Source organism: Trematomus bernacchii, unplaced genomic scaffold (assembly GCF_902827165.1).
Source record: "Trematomus bernacchii unplaced genomic scaffold, fTreBer1.1, whole genome shotgun sequence".
In the NCBI taxonomy this organism is placed as follows: Eukaryota; Metazoa; Chordata; class Actinopteri; order Perciformes; family Nototheniidae; genus Trematomus; species Trematomus bernacchii.
Window position 1 is genome coordinate 2,650,472 of NW_022987593.1, and position 21,330 is coordinate 2,671,801.

The 21,330-nt window shown below is 39.9% G+C and overlaps 2 protein-coding genes across 2 annotated transcripts in view; one reads left to right on the top strand and one right to left on the bottom strand.

Annotated features, from left to right (window-relative positions):
* The window catches only part of stx8 (syntaxin 8), a 38,802-nt gene extending 23,510 nt beyond the window's left edge, over window positions 1-15,292 (top strand). Inside the window, exons 7-8 of the mRNA XM_034130499.1 lie at window positions 6,840-6,941; window positions 14,586-15,292. Of these exons, the coding sequence (XP_033986390.1) occupies window positions 6,840-6,941; window positions 14,586-14,650 (167 nt within the window). The 3' untranslated portion in view covers window positions 14,651-15,292. The remainder of the gene's footprint in view (window positions 1-6,839; window positions 6,942-14,585) is intronic.
* A 241-nt stretch (window positions 15,293-15,533) lies between these two features.
* Window positions 15,534-21,330, bottom strand: part of ntn1a (netrin 1a) — a 55,151-nt gene continuing 49,354 nt past the window's right edge. The window contains exon 7 of the mRNA XM_034129307.1: window positions 15,534-18,783. Coding sequence (XP_033985198.1) covers window positions 18,455-18,783 — 329 coding nt within the window. The 3' untranslated portion in view covers window positions 15,534-18,454. The remainder of the gene's footprint in view (window positions 18,784-21,330) is intronic.

The following is a 21,330-nucleotide window of genomic DNA, read 5'->3' on the forward strand; positions in this document are numbered from 1 at the left end:
ATGTCCAGTCAGTCACCAAGGCGCATGATGTGTGTGTGTGTATGTGCTCTGCTCAGCTCAGCTCTGTGTGTTCGGTGTGTTTGTGTCTGTCTGACACCGGCATATATGCGGCTGTTCCCAAAATAAATTAGTTTAATCTTAATCTCGATGTAGTGCTAAATGCTGTCGGGAGTGCACCGGAACGAACGACACTATCATAATATCTTCTGAAAACAAATGCCAGTGTCGCACGCGCGCGCGCGCACACACACACACACACACACACACACACACACACACACACACACACACACACACACACACACACACACACACACACACACACCACACACACACACACACACACACACACACACACACACACACACACACACACACACACACACACACACACACACACACACACACACACACACACACACACACTGGCGCCCGGACATCTCCTTCATAATGCGCCTTCTCCTCGTTTTCCCAGCATTCACTGGATTATCCGTAAATCATACAAACAAAACCAAAACGTTGATTTATCTGTTTTCCCGTTTTGGTTTAAAAACTGAATAACGTCGGTTTTAAAACCAAAAAACAACACCGGTTCTTTTTTAAACGTTGTTAATATGTTTTGGATGCATATTGTTCTAGTATTTGTTCAGGCTGTTACATACAATTAGCCTCTGTTGCTACCTGCTGGTGGTGAGTAAATATTAAAATCAGTTAAAATTGACAACCGGTCCGCGATTTTTTTTTAATGTATCTACCGGTCCTTGGCACAATAAAGGTTGGGAACCCCTGCTTTAGCTCACCTGAGTCTCTCAGTCTGAGAGGAGAGGACTCTCCTCCAGCTTCTTGTGGAACAAACAGCTCCTTATAGTGCAGCTAGCTAACCAGATGCTAACAATACGGTCCATGCTGGCACCGGTCCCTCCCTCTCTCTCTCTCTCTCTCTCTCTCTCTCTCTATCACACTAAATGCGCTATTGCCACACACACACACACACACAGAGCCGAGCTTGAATGACACAAGCACACGTTTATTTCCATACAACTCTCTGATTGGTCTGGTGTCATGCCTCTGTTGCATTCACTGAACACGGGAAATTACAGTGCTGCTGTCCTCTCTTGTGTCATGATGAGGTTCACGTAAAGCACGGTTAATGTATTATATTATTGAGGGAGAATTGTCCGGGGCTACAGAAAAAACATTCGGGGCTAAAGCCCCGGATGCCCAGGCCAGGCGACGCCACTGCTGCTAACAAAATAATTGAAACCCTATGGAGAGCTGTGATGTAGGCTGATTAAGCATAATTTACCTACATTTGATTGATTTTGCTAACTTATATCTTAGCATATGAGGCAATATACCTCACCTCTAGTGAGCGGCCCAGCTCTTCGTATATTTTTCTGTATGTGGCCCTTTTGGTGTTGGACACCACAGAAGAAAGCAATTCAGTTACTGTCCAACATTTATAAATAACTGCCATTTTTATTGTTGTGCTAGGGGATTGTTAGGACTAGAAAGTGGCTGTGTTTATCTATCCTCACTTCTAACATGTCAGACTGGCCAAACACATTTTTGGGGATTATTTCTATACCAAAGCTTGTCTTCCATAGATAGACATTGCACGTTTTGTCTTTATTTGAGATATTTCTTTTGGCAGGCATGCCCTTTTTTATTGGGTTTTGCACTCAGTTTAAAAACTGGTTTAACTCTTAGATTTTGATTGAAATTCTTCCCAATTCTCACTCCCCAAAGATCCTCAGGGTGAGTTTGTTTACAATAAGCAACCAAGAGTGGATAGAAAAAAGAAAGAGGTTGAAAGAAACTCTTCCAAGACCATGTAACTTCTTGTAAATACCATAATTTCCTTGAGTTGTATCATCATGCTGAGTGCCCTGTGTGTGCCAAGTGAAGTTCCAGTTACATCCAGAAATGTGTGTGTTTTCGTTGGCAACAAAGCTCTACCCCTCTATACACAGTCAGTCACACCAGGGCCAATTGGTAACAGTTGTGGTCAGACCCCCTTGCATTACAACAAGGGATAGAGGAGGAGGGTTGAGTGAAAAAACTGTCCGTCTTTACTTCCCTCTTTCTCCATTGCCCCAGGAGAAATCATCTCCTGAACAAGCACAACAGAATTAGCCCCACTGAGGCAGATTGCGTTTAAATCGGTGAGAGAAAACAAGCGATTTCTCTGTGCACTGTGCCCTCTCTGGGAACAAGTCCTACAATAACACACAGAGTTAATACAGCACATCCTGGAGCCACGCTGGGGTGTCACTGTTTATGGCACTGCCTCCACCACATGCACACACACACAAACCTAAACCAACTCTGCTTTCGACCCGAGAAGATGAGTCAGCAATTTTCCGAGGCATGTTGCGGATATAGATCTGGGATGCAGGAATTTGATCATTAAAATAGAGAACGTCTCACAAACTTCTCACCATGCTCCTGCGTGTGAGTTTCATATCTGCTGCCTGACTTGAATTAGGCTTTATAATACCATTTGATGATTGGCTTTAAAATGGATGTTGAGACCTTGTGCCAGAGTTGTGTGTACCCAATGTGGTATTTAATGACTATCTGTGAAGGAATGAGTGGGGATCCTTTATTGTCTTAATTTCATCTTCACATGCGTCAAAATACTCTGGCTTTGGTTTGGCAGAATCACATCCTAAAAGATGAAAACAAAGGAAATTACACACAGGATGATACATTTCCAAATCCCCTTATCTCCGCTTCTTTGTACGTCTTGTATTCTCTGTATCAGTCTAACTGACAACTTTTCCCTGTTATCCCGTTATTTTTTCCTTGCCCCCCACTTGCCTTTCTACGTCTGGATAATGTATCACAGCTCTGTGGTTCTTTAATGACCTTGGATATGGCTTATTCTTTTGGTGTTTTACTTAAGGAACATTACTTAGAGAATTTCAGAGAGCAATTGGCTTACAGAATCCAAAGTTCATTAAATTAGACTTGAGCCAAATTCCGGGGGAATTATAAGCAATGGGTTTAAGAAAGAAACAATACCTGAATGATATACAATTATTATATAAAACAGCTCTGTATTATAGTCTTGACTATTTGATTCTTGGTTAAAACTTCTTAAAGAGATTACACTGCTTTTCAAGAGTGGAACTAAGTGGAGACAGTGACTGGAGGGTTATTGCGTCTGTGTGACACCTTTAGTCCAGCTATGAGGCTGATGGGTGGGTATGCTGTAAACACCCATACATTGAGTGGCGATGCTTCATCTGCCTTTGTACACTCTGGAATATTGGTATACTGAACTTGTGCCTTGGCCACGTAATAATTTAGCCCAGACCAGTGTCAGCTAATCTCAAGGATAGGTGTCTGTACGTGGTTCCAGATGACGCTGACAGCAGGGATAGAAACAGTCCTGTTAACTAGTTAGCCCTCCGAGAGCGGGATGGTCGCAGCGAGAGTTTGTTTATATAAAACCTGCAAAGTATTGGAACAGAGATGAAATGGCGTTGAGATTGCGCAGGGAGTGTGAGTCATGAGGGAGAGGGTGACGTCATGTGAGAGCAACATCTGTCTCCCATTGGTGAGTGTGCTCCAGGGCCCTCGTTCCTCTACACAGAAGGGCCAGATTTGACTTACATAGTTTTTTGTGTGAATAAAAGGCACTGTTGGTAGCAGAGAAACACGACAGAGAGCTGGCAATCCTGCTTTTACTCTCAGTATTTCTAATTTACCACAAGCTTACATACTTGTAGAGTTTTTTTGAAAAAAGGGTTTTAGGATGATGGTTAAATGCAATATGTGTCTTTTATAAATGAAAATTGTTGCATATGGGCATACGGAATTGGTTTTACTGTCAAACAGACAGGCTTACCCCAGCTCTCTGAAAATGTAGCTGTAAGTGTCACTGATTTCAGTAGGGAGAAAGTATCTTCTGGAACCTACATAAAAAGAGATACCAGTAATATTTATGGACATAAAGACACATTTATGCTAATATTATATTTCCTTTCTGTGGTTTAACTGAACTCAGATTGCCTAGTATTTTCTACAGTTGCAAAATTGTATTCAGTCTTTATATTGAAAGCTTTTGTCTGCAGAAAATGATTTTTGTACAGGCATTTCCTATATTTAGGAAAAGGCATAGTCAAGCTCTTTCAAAAATAATTAAAATGCTGATATATATTCAGGTGCTTTTCACAGTTAAGGCAGACCAAGATAAAAATATATGTTCACTGTTTTTTAAGCAGTCATTTTATAACATCAATTAAGGGGGTTTCTTTATGACATTTAAGGTTAATTGATATGATGTTTCACTATTATAAACTGCAGATGTGACAATGACAAAAAAAAACAGACTAAATAATAATCATACTTGATAATTTCCAAACAATTTGAAGTACAATACTTATTAATAAACATTTAGAAAGAGTACAAACATTGTCCCTTGTGGTTTAAAGGCCAAATAAGACTACATTAAAGTGCACCTATCATGCTATTTTTAGGCAATAGCATAGGTCTCAGATATATACAAATATATAAAAAACATGTCTATGAATTGTTTTGCTCAAAATACCAAACAGATCACCCATTCTATATTATCCGATATTACGTCATATCGGACGCAAATCTGGATCAGCTCCGTTGTACCCCCGTTTTTAGAGGTTTGGGTACGGAGGAAAAGAGAGAGGGTTTTATTTTCTGACGCTGCGTGAGTTCCCTAACACACCGGGGACACATGTTTATGCATAAAAGACATCAAAAAGTGCATTTTGCATGATAGGTCCCCTTTAATGCATCTTAAAGCAACTAGCAACAGAACAAATGAATCTATGTTTGTGGACGTGCCATGCTCTCCAACACTGTGGCTTTGGAGGTTTATCCAGAGTAATAACATTTTAAACAAGTAACCCTTGCCTGAAACAGGGCTTTCTTTGTGGTCTGGCAGATCCAAACCAGGGCCAGCAGCTGTCATACATGGAAGCAGAAGTCAGAAAAGGAAATTGAGAATGATGTTGTTAAAAACATGACTTGATAAAAGGGTGAATTGAATGACTACGCAAAAGAAAAGCCAATACCTCGTAGGGCTCCCACTCAGAAAATGTATAACAGTGTTTTATTGCAGCTATAGTCAAAGGTCACATCCACTTCTATGTCTCAGCACAGATGAGAATTCATCAATACATTGAGATGTTATTGCAAGACCAGAAATGGATCAAGAATCTTGGCAGTGCAAACTAAAAACATCCTTTATGAATAGTTGGAGTGGCACGCGGCACAAATGGTTCAGCGTCTACACCCCTCGCCCTGCCAGGAAAGGAAGAGTTTCTTCCTTCTAAATTGTTGCCTGATGCGTGGATGATGATGTGGGGGTCTCCAGGGACACTGTACATACTGCGCTCTCACGTCTCCATCTCCTCGTCCTTGCCCTTGTACACTCTGTCCCTCCAAACTGACATGCTTTCCTTCCTCTAATTATTGGTGCAACTTAATCATCTGATGTCAGCCAAATCTCCGACTGTCTTGTTGAGCTGTGATGGTTTGTAGTTGAGGAACCATGTTCTCTTGTCGATACAATTTAGAGGCAGCTAGAGCTTAAGATGAGTGTGCTCACAAAGACAAATGATCTGATGACCCTTAGCTCTAACCTGTGGGAATTTGTAAGCTTAGATCATACTGACTGTGTACTATTCTACCATAAAAGCAGCAATAAAATGTAATTATCTCCCTGAAGGAGCAGTGTGTTTCACTTGGCACTGAACTGAGGTTTGTGGATGAGTCAAGCTTCCCATGTCCGTAAAGTGTCCATTTATCAGAGGATGATACAAGTGTGTGAGGAACTTCCTTTTCTTTGACTTGACCTTGGTTTCTGTTCAACCGATTCCTTTGTTGTTCAGCCACTTCTTTTTTTATCTTTACAATTCAGAAGGCTTCTGGAGTAGTCACTTTTGGATTAGAAATACAAACGGCTCACAAATCTAAATCTGAAACGTAATAAAACTCCTAAACAAAGATAATTTATGATTCATAAGGTTGTGTTGTTATGGCAGTATGAATATTGAAAGACAGGTTGATTTCAAAAAACAGAAAGAGATAGATATACAGATATACCTCACAGATAATATTTGAATTAGTTTATATACGTTTGAGACAATTTATGAGTTATGCCTCCCATGTGCCATTTGTAACTGAGTTCTGACTGAAAACCACAACTCCAAGTAAATATTAACTCTGACAAATATCACATTTTGATGTCTAACCTTAACAAATCAAGAATTTGGAAATCTTTCAGCAGTTATCTGTTTTTGTTTTTGAGCCAGACCCTCTGGAGAGGCCATGTCAACACTGTGGCTGCCTCTAACAAATCACACAGGCTTCCATCTGGACGACCTTCAAGTCAGGAACTCCTACTGAAGGACCCGTATCCACACAGCTAAATACACACACATACACACAAAACACACACTCTCTTTCGTTAGACGCCCAGGCACGGTCCCTGAAGCCTGGGCTTACCTCTTTAAAACTCATGAACAATAAGGACCTGATTAAATCCAGAGTGGATGCAGGAAGTAGTGAAACCATTTGAAAGAGTGCTTTCACACAGCCCACTCCCTTCATCACCACCACTCATGTCTGTGCGGTTGCTGCCTCTTTTTGAAGTTGTTGACTGCTCTAATGTCAAGTCCTTTAACCTGTCATTTTATCATTTGAGTAATTTCCTTTACTACACTAAACGTATTGGGAGGTCTAAAAGGAAATAAAACAAAAACACTGAAGTCACAACAACAGCAAGATGAATTCAATTGTATTGACATTCTTCCCTCTCTCTCTTTCCTTGTTCTATCTTTGCCTCTCAGAAATCATTGACGACCTTACACATCTTGTGGACAAGACGGACGACAGGATTCGTAACGAGACACGACGGGTGAAGCTGGTGGAGACAAAGTCAGCCTCCTGCGGTGAGCATGCCTTGTTTTTCATTACCGAGGTGCATCTTGGTCTCGTATCAAGGAGGTCTGATATCTGATCTGTGTCCTTGAAAGCAAATCACAACCTATTTATATGAATGATTATCACTTTTATACAGTTTTTTTTTTTCTTCCATTCCTGCAGTCCACAGAGCAGATATCCAACAGACTATAGTTTTTGTAGAGGAAGTAACTCTGGCTTGTGTGAGACAAACAATGTGTATTGTGACATATCATGTTGGGTTCAGCACATTTCTAGCAATGCAACATTATTATTTAGTATTCAGGATATGAGCCATGTTGGTACTACTCTTTCATTGGCCTTCTTTTTTTCTGGAAATAATGGTGCTTAATGGTGCAGAAAATATGATGCTGCTGGGAACAAGCCCTCTTGGCACAGGGGTCTGGGTGGTGAATGGTGGGTGGACTGGCTCTGTCTGTCACGCCTGCTAACTAAGTGTCCTGGCCTTAAAAAGGGGGTCTCCCATATTAGACCGTTGAGGAATCCCCAAATGAGTAATTTGTGTTGCAAATCAGCCACAGGAGGCACTTTGGCTATGTATGGGAGCTATCCTACACATCTATACTATTCCTGAATGCATCCTATGTAAAGCTGCTAGCATGTCGCTAAAGCTACTCCTCCAGTGTAGGCATGGCATTAGGTATTAGTTGCTTCAGATTTCAATGTGTTGTCTCGACTGTACTCTGAGAGGCCTTGTGACTCTTCTTCTCTATTACCACAGATCTGCTTCAGTGAGTTTAACTTTTGTTTTACCATTTTTGAAAAGACTCAGTGTGTAATACATTTCAGAAGAAAACAGCTGCCATGAGAGGTGTGTTAGCTGGCTCAGGCCAATCTGTGGAATGTGAGAGCTTCACCCTGGCTCAGTTTGCCCAGGGAAACGCCAGACAGCATCGCTATGGAAAAGGCTGCATTGTTGTGCTAGGAGACCTGGCGGTCACAGACAGAAGCAGAGCAGGCAGCAGGAAGGTCAGCCCCCCCCCAATGCCTCGTTCTGTTGGTCGTGTCCCCATGGTGCCCGAGCGTGAGTTTGTTTGTAGATCCCAGAGCTTGTATTGTGTTAGAATCAGGACTCTTTCTTTCTGTCTTCCTTTTTGTTTAACTTGTTCTTTTACCACCCTAACTCCCCCCTCCCTGTCCTCAGTTCCAGGCTGAAGAATATTCATGGCGTGTGTGTATATGTGTGTATGCGCCTGTGTTCATCTGCATGATTATATGCATTGCATGTATGTGCATTGTGCTTACTTGGTGTGCACCGACATATACTAATATGAATTTGCAGGATGTTCGTGTGTGTGTGTGTGTGTGTGTGTGTGTGTGTGTGTGTGTGTGTGTGTGTGTGTGTGTGTGTGTGTGTGTGTGTGTGTGTGTGTGTGTGTGTGTGTGTGTGTGTGTGTGTGTGTGTGTGTGTGTGTGTGTGTGTGTGTGTGTGTGTGTGTGTGTGTGTGTGTGTGTGTGTGTGTGTGTGTGTGTGTGTGTGTGTGTGTGTGTGTGTGTGTGTGTGTTGTCTCAAACCTTCTCTGTGAATGGAACATTTCCCCCAGAGTCTTCCTCACTCTCACCTCAATGCTCTCTCTTTTTTCCATTCCTCTCTGTCATCCCCTTGTTCGTCTCCTCAGTTGTTTGACACTCGTCTTTGTGTCAAGCAGAGAAAGAATTGAAAATACTACATGCCACAAATTGTTTGGAGGGCTTTCCCTCTTTCTCCATGGCAGCGTGTTTATAATTCCTTAGCTTTAAGGCTTTATTTATTTTTGAAACCACCCGAAACCGGCGTTTGGTGTTATGTCTCAGCCGAGTCCTTGTGAAGCTAGAAACGTCTGGCTTTGACAGGCCAGAGCATACTTAACATAACTATTGGAATCTCCGTCGTTGTAAAAGAGGCATCTTAGATTTAAAGTTGTGCTAAACATTTGAAAAATGTTCTTCACTGATGGATTATCAATCCAAACTATCAGACATTGCACTCAGTTTGGGGCGTAACAGTTTTGAGTGCATGCACTGGAGAATTTCACAAAGCTGCAGAAGAGAAAGTTGAGCTGTGGGACGGGTCATCTGCCCAGAAGGGAAGGACCCACATATTACTCGACCATGGTTCCTGAGGCATACTGTGCATGACTGGTGCCCCAAGTGTTGTGAAACATCCATTGTGTTGAAACATTCTGGATTCTTCTGCTGCACGGGCTTGTTTCTGTTTAAGCAATTCCCAAGTTGAAATACCTCATTATTATTTGTACTCTGCAATAGTAACCAAGGGGTTGACAAAAGAGACAAATGGGGAGAAACAAAACAAAATATGTATTATTTAAGAAATATGTATTTATAAGAAAAGCAATGCTTTTGAAATTGTTTTATTGTTAGCCTATAACCCAAACTTCTTTGAGATTAGGGTTATGGTTAAGTTAAAACACTTGTGGAGTTTATTTTATTTTGTTGAACCTAAAAGAAGGGAAATAAAAATAAAAATTCATGATAATATTCCTCATATATATTCCTTACATACCTCTTTATTTATTGTTTTGTTCTGCTGGTCCAATGCTGTCACTTATAAAAAGCTAAGCCTGATTCACAGAGTCATTACCACTTGTTTTAGTTGATGTTGGTGGGAATTGAGGAGTGGAGGCTTTGAGTTGGGTTGGATTAGTGCGGTAGATTAGTCTACGGGACCAAAGGGTCTCTTGCAGAGTAGTGTGAGTTCCCCAGAGCTTAGGCCTCACCATCAGGCAGCATCGGTGCTTGAGCAGCCCTTCTCTACACAGCTAATCCTCAGTTTGTTGAGGACCACTTCTGCAACCCCGTGAATCCTGCAGGTGGCTCGCATCTCAAGTAGGTTCGTACTGTTTGGACTAGAGGGGATGGCTAAAGGGACTGTGGGTGAGGGGCAGCATTTGAAAGTGTTGGAAGAAAAACATGTAGCGCGGTAAAAGCACTCCGTTGGTATAGTTGGGATTTGAGAGTTTTCAAGGAAACAGTTATTTTGCGAAATAGGGTAGTCTAACTTTTACAATATGGTCTTCTTTAATCAGTTCAATCTTTTTTCCAGCTCTTGTTCCTCTCGTCGAATTGACATGGCAACTGTTGGAATTTGGAAATGGCAATGGAATATGTTTCACATGGTTGATGAAAGGTTTGCTTAAAGTAATACATCCTGCTAATGATGTTTCCACATCGGACATTTTTCTTAGTTGGAGGAAAGGTAATTTAAACGTGACTCGAGACATTTTTCAACATTTAAAACATTTTTCAGGTCTGCTTTTTGCCAAGTTTTCTGTGAAAACAATGTAATCCTAGTTATTGTGCTAATGTGGCACTTATGGTTTCATCTACCAGCTGAATATCTTACCTTAACTAATTAATATAACACCAACGATTTTATTCACATGCAGACAAATGGTGCATGCCTGGAAGATATAATTACAATAATGTTTAAATATTATCAGAGAACAATATTTAGATATGATAGCGACACAGCAGCGGTCGGTCCACCACTTTGGTCAACACTGAAATATTTCAAAAACGATTAAACATATTTCCCCCAGAAATTCCCCTTAAGGAATAAGATATAAATAACTTGTGTTGTGTCCAATATTAAGGGCTCAATCTTCAAACCAAACGACATTTCAGCTTTACTTGGGGTTTGTTGCTGATTAGTTAGCATGCTCTCACGGTAAATGAAGATGCAAAACATGGTGATTTTTATACCTGCTTTACATCAGCAAGTTAGCATGCTAGCATTTAGCCAAAGCAGAGCTCACAACAATTCTCACACTATGTCAGATGTTGTATTAGAAATAATTAAGAAATACATATATATATTCGTTTTTTATGGCTATTCAATACTTTAGGCCACAAACCATTAAACCTTTTTGTAAAGTATCTTCTATTGTGCTGTGAGAAAAATGATGAGCATCAAACTGACCTTGTTAACATAAAATAATTTCCTTTTCTTTAGAGGTCATCCGCGCCTTTTGTGGTCCAAAAAGATCTTTGAACCATACGCAGGGGGCACGGAGGGAGTGGTGAGGGGAGGTTCAGGGGTTGTCTCGGTCTCTCCGGAGCTCCCACCAATTATTCCTTTTCTCTGTGATTTGTCTTACTGATGTGTCTGAAAATTGCTAAGATGGGATGAACCCAGACTCTGGCCCCCAAAGCTCCTGGGTGGTCAGTCTATCAGCAGACCCCGACTATCTCCCTCAGCATCAGTGTCACACCACAGCCCTAATCTATTTGGCAAGCAAACGCCGTTATTGTCATTAGTCTCTGGAGGCCTCCTGGGGGTCAGGACTAGATGTTTAGTTACCGAGGCAGACAGGGTTGGTCCATGGGGAGCGGGTGGGGGGGGGCTGCATGACTGACTGGTACATGACATTATAGTGGGTGAGAGCCCTGCTCCCCACTAACCTATGTTTATGTTCAGTTGTTGGAAGTAATACATTTCTGTAGTATTGTACTAAAGTATGATTTTAAATGTTCCTTTTTGTACCTGAATAATTCCCTTTCACTTTATCTCTCTTTTTTTTAAATTAGAAAATATGTGTTTTTTCATTACGAGTGCTATAACTTTCGTTTTATTATATTTTGATGCTATAACTTTTGTAATTTTACTTAAAGGTCTCCTATTATGGTATTTTTAGGCATATATTATGGGTCTCAGATATATACAAATATATAAAAAACATGTCTATGATGTGTTTTGCTCAAAATACCAAACAGATCATGCATTTCAGACATCCCCGCATTTCTGATATTACGTCATATCGGACCCAAATCTGGATCAGCTCCGTTGTCCCCCGTTTTTAGAGATGTGGGTACGGAGGAAAAGAGAGAGGGTTTTGTTTTCTGACACTTGGTGAGTTCCCTGACACACCGGGGACACATATTTATGTATAAAATACATCAAAAAGCGCATTTTGTATGATAGGTCCCCTTTAAGAAAGTTTTAAATGCTGGACTTTTTCTTGTAACAAAGTATGTACTGTATACACTGAGGTCACTACACTTCCTCCAACACTGCATGTTATGCAGCTCAGCCTGTATTGCTGTTGTTGCCATGGTGTCGTCAAATGGAGTTTCTGACAGATGTTGGACACGGCTGAATGAAATTCTCGTGTCTGAATCTAATGTGGATTGGGTGTTGCGTCGGTATCGTTTACACCCAAACAAAGATAATTGCTGGAAATGTGTGTGTGTATTTGCTTTAAGCATGAGGCTTTTAAAAAGCCATCACACCAACTATTTGAGTGTGTGTTTTCTACTTGGACATTTATTTTATTCTCACATGTGTAAGTTATCAGGAGGAGAGGTCCTGTCTAGACCAGTGATGACTTCCAACATGTTCGTCCTGTGGACATAAGAACACCTTCACCTCGAATGGAATAAAACATTCGGCTTAAGTAATGACCTATATGCAGAGAAAGAGACTATCTGCAATAAATATCTAAAAGGGAAAAAAAATGGCAAAATGAGTCAAAGACATCTGGTCCCCTAACAGCCATACCCCGTATCCTGGCAGAGAAACTAGCATCAGCCTTACATTTCATCAGAACACCACACCACCACGACCACCGCAAGCAATTAGTTCAGCATGGCTTATATCTCCGCCTGTCTCTTACCCTGTGGGAAAGACGACCAATTAGTCCGTGCAGGGGAACGCGGGAGGAGAGAGCCAAAGAATGAGAGAAATGTAAACCCAAAGTGAAAGGCTGGGGAAAATACCAGCCGCATGCTAAATAACAATGGACATCTTGAGTCAGTGAGGGGACTGTCAGACCGGCCAGGGGTGCGGTTGTTTGAAATCTTCACTCCTGTGCCACTCTAGCGCGGAAATAGTGGTTGGGAGCGCCCTTGGAGAGAGTTCTCCATATCTTTTGTGTATGTGGTATAGGTCTCAGAGTATATATACTTTACCTGAGGATAGACCATCAAATCCTTTTTTAGTGTCTGATGTGCATGATATAGGCCACCCAACATCACTTCTCTTTATATACGTCGCCCAAAGACTGTGCGAATACATTTATAATATATAAAAAAACCAGACCTGATTGTCAGATTTTAATATATTTGACCAACCACTCTTTAAATTCCTAATAGTGTTATTACCATGACAGATGTACCAAATATTTTCCAGTGTTGGGTTTCCATAGCCACTTCTGTTTTGGATTTAGTTATAGCCCGACCTGTTCCTTTAGCTTCATACAGATGTTTATATTTTAAAGTTTTTCTGGTTACAATATGTTACTGATATTATTATCCTTAAAGAAACACATTCATGAAAGGAGTCCAATACATTTGGTGAGTGTTATGAGATATAGAATAAGACTAAACTCTAAACCTAAACTTAAAAATAATGCACACTAATTCTAGATACTCTGGTTTTCTCTATTCAATAACTTGTTACTTGTTGGCTTCTGAGATGCTTATACAGTATATCATTGTAATCTAATATCGGAGAAATAAATCTGCCTGGCGATATATATCAGTTGGACTATTGCTTCACTTCCAAGTTGGTAACATTCAATAAAATGTAATTGTTAAGTTCCAAAACGGCATTGGTCTTTATTGAGAAGAATGGAAATTCCACCTGTAGTGGATTTAACAACAGAAAGGTTTTTTTTTCCTAGGGTGGTGACTGTAATAAAAAGTGTAATATTTTCAAGTCCTGGGGGTAAAACACTTTGATGAAGTGTGAGTGAGCCTTTGCACATTTTGTTCTGCTTCCATGGTATCAGTGAAAAACAATGATTATCCTCTCAAGGCAGAATCAGAAACACATGCCTATCACAGTGTGCAATCTGTGGCAATAAAGCTTTCCAACGCATGTACATTGCATTAAGTCATCAGGAGGAGAATGGGGTTATGCTGCGAGGGCATAAGCACTTGGGACTTGTGTTAGATCAAGGATTTAGGAAATTAGTGGTGAGGTATGCAGGCTTCTTACCTCTTCCAAGAGTATTCCCCGGAGTCTGCTGCATTCCCCTCCTTCTCCATGCATCCCTCAGATCAGCTTTGGAGTTCCTCAGCTGCTTGACATTTACATTTCCAACATAAAAACTACAGGGAATGTGTTGAACTCCAAAGGCTTTAGGCTATTTACAGACTATAGTAAAGTCAATATGAGACACTCCATTTGGATTAAATAGGGGCCATTTAGAAGTCACTTCAGATTTTTACCAATAATCTTTTCAGGTCACAAACGTTTTTTCTTTTTGTTTTGGGTTAGTTACCTTACTGAAATAGTTTGGCTCTGTGTTTTAAACAAATGTCACTCAAACAGGATTAAAAAATGTATTTGTTTGGAACCGTCAGCTGTGGATTAATTAACATTTGATGCTCTAGCAGTGAGAACTCAAAAGAAACAATAAAACAGGGACCATGGGATGTCAATAGTTTTGAATGCACATCTTTTAGTGCAAAAGTGTGACAATAATGAGCATGTTTTATAATTGTTGGGGAGTAACTACACCTGTATCAGGTATTTGATACACAAAATTAGTTTTTTAGTCCATTCATTGTTTGTTTGTGTCTTTTCATGGAATTTGTTGATAACAAAAAAAAAGGTTGACACATGGTTTGGGCTTTACAATCTAATTTTCTCTTCTTGTTTCTCCTCTCAGGGATGCTGGTGGTGATCGTGCTGCTCCTTATAGCCATCGTAGTGGTCGCCGTGTGGCCTGTGTAGCTGAGGAGGACGCAGTGATCACCGACCTGTGCTGAACTACTACTTTGAACACAGTTAGATGCAGAATACCGAAGCTTTTGCATCGACAGTGCACCTGTACAGTCATTTAATCAAGGTCTCATCAAATCTTTTCTCAGTATGTATCTTCATATTGAGTCAAAGGCCACTAGCCTTGCAGCAGTTACATTTTTCTATACAAAAAGTTATTAGGTGAGAGGCATTAGTAATACTGAACTGAATGTCTTCTTTTCTGCTTAGGTGTTAATTGTTCTTTTTTAAAAGTTGTTCAAGTGTCTTGCTTATTCATTCTCAATGTATTAAATTGTTAAATTATTAAGAGGTTTGCCAGTCTATTGGTGGTGAAGGTGGGAGCTTTTCTTTCACAAGTCTGTCTGTGGTCTGAGACTCACACTGGGTACAGTTATTCTGCAAGCTTCTGCAACATTTACACTAACTTGTGTTTAACCATGCACTACTGCAGCCACTTTAATATTATCATTTGTCTTTGGATTTCATAATGTTTCTAGAATAGCTCTCAGCCAAAACAAACCGCTCGGCTGTGTAGCTAACATGGCTGTTTTCCTTCCTTGTAAATCATTTGAGCTTGTAATTTCTAATAAATGACATTTCCAGTTAATAGTCCCTGGACTCCTGTCTGTCTGTAATATTGCTAAGGGATTACTCTGGAGGAGAGAAGAGTTTTCCAACATGATATTTAGCTGGACAGACTGGTACCAATTGCATATTTCCATTGCAAAATCTACATAATATTGTACTTGCAATTTTATGAATTGGCAACCAGTAAATGGAGAAAAGCTGCATTTATACTTACTTAAATAAATACATTTAAAAATCATTAGTCAAACAGAGGCACATGTTTGTTTCAATGTAACAAGAGTTTATTTCAACTGAAAATCTGAATTTAGTTCTACCAGGTTGGTGTGTTCAGTAGTTATTATTTCCTTCTTTAATGTCAACGATCTAAACAACCACAAACAAGTAAAAAAAAAAATGAAAAAGACAATAAAATCCACAATGTCTTGTGTCATTAAATATATTCATATATAATAACCATAATATATTAGTACGCATTGTAAAACAACATTGCAAAAAAATAGTCTTGGCAATGGTGACAACTAAACAACATTTACAATTCATAGTATGAACACAAAGCAATGCTTTGACAGGTACGTGTGTAGCATTTCAACAGGAAGCTTGTCAAACCATCGCTCAGGAGACGGATGTAAAATGTACAGCATGAGGCTACAGAGACTAGAGAAGTGGGATTACAGATTACATTGTGCCAGACAGAAAAACATTGACATGTAATGTTATGTTGTAGGACTAAGAATGAAAGGCAGGAACATGTAAATATACTGTATGTGTTGATATCATTAGAGCGTAACGATTGACGCACATCACAATCGTTTGATGGATTGCACATTTAAGAAAAACACACTCCATCAAACCCTAAATGTAAATACTGAAAAACGCACTTTAGCAACAAGGGCATCTGTTCCTTTTATCTTGCAGTTGAACCCAGGTGATTTTGATTATGGATGGAAAAGCCTGTGTTTTAGTCAATTATGAAAATTCCTGAACAAATTAGTACTTTTCTGAGATAGTGGAATCAGAACTTATTACCTTTTAAACAGAGGAAGTAGAGAGTCCATTAGATTAAAACCACGTGTCTTGCAAATATCCTAAACCCTGTTTTACAGTTACTTAGTGCACATTAAAAGGTGCTGAATGTGATTTTGTGAAACAACAAATACCAGCAACATGAAACATGTAGCTCAGAGTGTTTTGGGATGGACTGAACGGAACTCCAGTTTATGATACATCAAATACACTGTGGGATTTTACAAACCTGAGCTGTGTTTTTACCACGCATTCCTTAGAGAAATCCAAACCCAACTGCATACAAATAAATGAGCAATGTGGTTTGAATCAAGCAGCGTCAAGTGATTGCAATTCACCCCATTCCTCCCTGTGCAAGTGTTGAAGTGGAGAGAATTAACGTGACAGGCCAATGCGACACCGTGGCTTCTGACTGGCCGCACAGTGAATGTACAATCATGCATTGTGTTTGCAAAGACTGTGTGGACTTATCTGCAATCTCAAAGTACTTTAAGAAGAATCCTAGATGAATGTAAGCAACTGTGAGGTGGATATTTAAAAATACATCTAAGAAATTGTTGAGCACTTTTTTTCAAGGTGCTGTTTTTCGCTAATGTCCTTAATTTTCTGCGCTAGGATTGTTTTCTTCACATAAGGTAAGGACATTCTTTTCTCTTCATAATGTATTTTCTCTGTTAACATACTGCATTAGAGTTGAATTAAATATTTGACGTAAGCGTCTGGTTCCACGGTAAGAAACACACTAGATTTTGTGATCTTTAGACATCCACATTTCAGGCCCTAAGTGACATTTAAAAAATACATTATGACACATTGTACAAAGTATTTTGAAGGAGCTGATGTAAGTTGAAAGTTATATATTTAAAATCTTACGTACAGACTCTTTGCATGTCTGTCAGTCTCTTCTGAGAACATGCAGTACTTTCATCGGCACAACTACAATGTTGCATATACTCAATGACCCAACTCGAGTAACTTTAACAGCTCTAATCAATCTGTGGTAGGAGTTAATATTCTCATTAAAATGTAGATGTTTTGAATTAAAAAACACACATCTGACATTTCATTTTCTAGCCTCTTGGGAACCAATATTTAATATTATGATTTCAATTAACTACTAACTAACTAAACAATTAGTCCTGATTTTTTGAACATTTTTTTATGGGGAATTTATAACAATTAGAGACTGGCCTCTGGACCTTTTTTAAGTCAGTTGTTAAACTCCTGGTGGAGTTGTGAAAAGATAAATCACAGTTACTGTAAGTAAAGAAAGTAAAAAAAAAGTGGTTTCAAATGCAGTCTGTCTTCCAAAAAAAGCATAATTTTAAATAGTACCATAAGCAGCACCAGTTACAGTCTCAAAAGAGATGCTTTCACAAGCAGGATTTTCAAATACTGAACCATCAAAACGTAACCAGTGAAAGGGAGTAAAGTACGCTTTAGTGAATATTGTGTTTTATCCTTGATTCTCTTTCGTCACTTGCATATTTGCAAAAGTCCTGACAGCTAAAAATCTGTATCTACAGATTTCTTGACTCTTGAGGAGCAGATTTACCTGAATTTGAACAGAGGAAAAGGAATGGCGACTCATTGACCGCTAAATGTAATATGCATTTCTGTGGCTTGCAAACAATATTAATTATGGCACATGGAGGAAACACTATTGCCTCAAACAGATCAGTGAAGACTTTTGATGAAACGAGCTCGCTTCTTAGCTAAGAATACAACAAGAAAACCATGCAGAGGCAACATTGCAGTGGTAATTAAGTGGCTTTTTCTGTGTCATTTTTGCACCAGCAGAAAATATCCATAAACAACAACATAAAATATAATGATTTCATACTGAGATAAAGAAAATGGACACATAACTGTATATGCTGGTAATAGGTGCAAATTCGGCAAATCCACAAGAGAGACAAATCTCAAAGTAAAATACACGATAAAACCAAATCTGCAAGGTGAGCTCCTTCAACCAAAGTTCACTAGAAAAACAAATCCTAAATAATTCTCTTCATGCTTCTACACAAAAAAGCAGCGACATAAACAGTCTCTTGTCTGTCCGTGGTCCTCTATCGGCCTCTCTTTTTACTTTTTACATTTTTTTTATATCAGCTTTTTCTTGAATTCCTCTCCCTCTCCGGTATGCTCTCCGTCTTTTTCCACCTATGGCTTCTTGCACTTGCCTTTCTTCTCGCGCTGCTGGAACTTCCTGAGCCTGCGCGCCCACGTGTCCCTCCACTGGATAACCAGGCTGCCTTTGTCGGCCACTACTCCGCTCTGGCCGGGGGAATCCTCGTCGTTCCCCAGCAGCAGGTACTTCTTCCCGGGCTTGATCTTGGGACACTTGCAGGCCACGTCTTTGGCGCGGACCCACAGGAACTGGTCCCCGCGGCGGATACGACTCTCACCCTGCTTGTAGACGGAGATGATGTTGACGGTGAACTTCCACCACTCGCCGGCTTTGTCTGCCTTCAGAATGTGCACCTGGACGGCTGCAGAGTGAAGTAAAGGAGAAAGAGATGACACATTATCAATTCATGTGAGATTTCTTATTGGTAAAGGCGCTTGCTTTGTGAGGTCCTTTGAGCTAAATGCTAACATCAGCAGGCTGACATGCTTACAATGACAATGTTAACATGCTGATGTATAAAAAACCTTTAATAACCTTTGCTGATTAGCACAAAAAAGTAAAGATGAGACTAATTCCAATGTCAATATTTATGTATGTTGGTCATTTATGAAAGTATTAGACAGTGGATCTTGACTTAATGTCAGAGAATCACCTGTTGCACTGCATTAATGCAACAAAGAGTGTCAAGGTGACTTTGCTTTAAATTAAGAGATAGTCAAATGATCAAAAGACATTTTATTTGTTTGACACAACATAGAATTGATAACAATTCTGATAAGTCAGACAACAGACCAGAAATAAACGTGTCCATTGTCAGGTTAAAGAGCTGTCTGCGACACGCATTAGGGATTTTCATAATGTTTTGACAGCGTATTGCACATAAAACCCGATCCATCATTACTTTTGTCATCAAGTTAGTATCAGCTGCTGATAACACTGTCAAATCAAGTGGATATATAAACAGCCAACATTGAATTGAGATATAAAATAAATGATAAGCATCACATAACCTCCATGGTAAACCTTTGTGAACAGGCCCTCCTGTACTGTAAATCCCAATAGACTACAGTCGTGTGGTATAAAAACTGTCTTTCTCAGTGGAAAAGGCTGGTCTATGGTGCAGCTATGAGCCCCACATGCATTATGTCCATTACTACTGACAGAGCAGTATGATTTGTAATGTGATTAGGAGGCAGGGTAGGGCTATTAGCGACGTTAGCTGGAAAGACACACAGTGATATCACATGATGAATCAACCGGTATGGTCCTCAGAGAGAGGGAGTGAGGGAGAGAGGGAAAGAGAGGGCTGTCTGTCGAGGAGCCTAACGGAGCATGCATCGATATGTATTATATTGAGCAGAGCCTTATTAACTTCCATTATACTTCTCCTGTACTTATGGGACAGCTTTTAAAGAGAGCAATCGTGATACTGGGTCACTGGTTTCACCTTCAGTGTCGCGCTAATGGAGCCGAACATGGTGGCGGCATGAAGAGATATGTCCTGTACACGTTGGATGACCGCCATGGGAGTCACACTTCATGAATGGTGAAGAGCTGAAGCTGGCTCTAAAACGTCCTCACTTGGGCAACAGAGAACACATCTGTTTCTCTATGCACTATACTGTATAATACCAAACATGTTGGTATTTTCACTGCATCATTTCAAAACCAAGTGAAGCTTCCTGAAGGAGAAACTGAAGCAGTCTCAACATGCTTCTTTAGGCTTTTAATGAGTTGTCTAAATGGTTGAATAGTTTTCTGTACAGCAGGTTTTCTGTAAATTGTGAAGCACATTCTGTATAAGTATAGAACACATTTCAGTTTCTTTAAATGATGGACTATTACGAATGATGGACTACTGGATTATAAAACAACCATACATATTTCTATAATGAATGCTAGTGTTATTTTTTTCAACTTTCCTCCTGAAAATCATGTTTTGTCTGACATCTTATAATACAACACTACCCATCAGGCATTTTCACTGCAGGTAGTGTTTCAGTTTTCTTGACAGCATGATCTTCAGCGTCTTCAGCTATGCACATATCATAATTTTAAGCTCTGTGATAGGATAGTTTTAAAACCAAAATGAAGCATCTTAATCATAATTAACCCCTCATTTCTCATCTTTCGTCTGCAAGTGTTTGTCGTAGTGCTCTTGAGGCCTCAGTGGCTGATCTGGGCTGACCCGATGGTGACCTCGGCACCACCTTGCACCTCCCTGCTGCCAACGGGTGCTGTTCTCTCTGTTTGTGTTTGGTCAACAATCACTGTACACTGGAATGCCAGGAGTAGTATAACCCCACATTTCTCTGACATCTTCACCCCCTTCCTACCCTCCGCTCCCTCATGTGATTCTTTATGAGCGTCTGTATGTCGACCACAGAAGCTTGTAGCGTCGTTTCCCTACGCAGCATGGAGCCCCGCTCCCCTGCTGATCTTTTCAAAACAGTCCAAAGCCATGGCTCCCTCCACTTATCCTGTAGATTTACATTGTGTTTGACTTCTCGATCGGCCTCGCTGAGCCTTCGTGTGGTAAAGACTGTACTGAGATCTTGTTATGGTCTGTTATGAATCTTGAAAAAGCTGTTGTAAGCTAAGGATATATGTAACAAGAAACGTAATGCGTCCCATGTACATCGAGCACAAAGCCCCCCTGGTAAAGGCGAGTAAAACGTGGATTACATAGAGGATGATGTAGCACCTACAACTAATGGTGAACAGGTGGATTAACTTAAATGTTTTAACCAGAACCTGATTAAAAATGTATATTTAAAAACCTACAAATGTTTGATGTATGAGATGTTGTAATATGTATTTATTTTAGAAGACTCATTATATTTTATTATTTTATATATGAATACATTAAATGTGTGTATGCATTTACTTACAGTATATGTGGACCTTA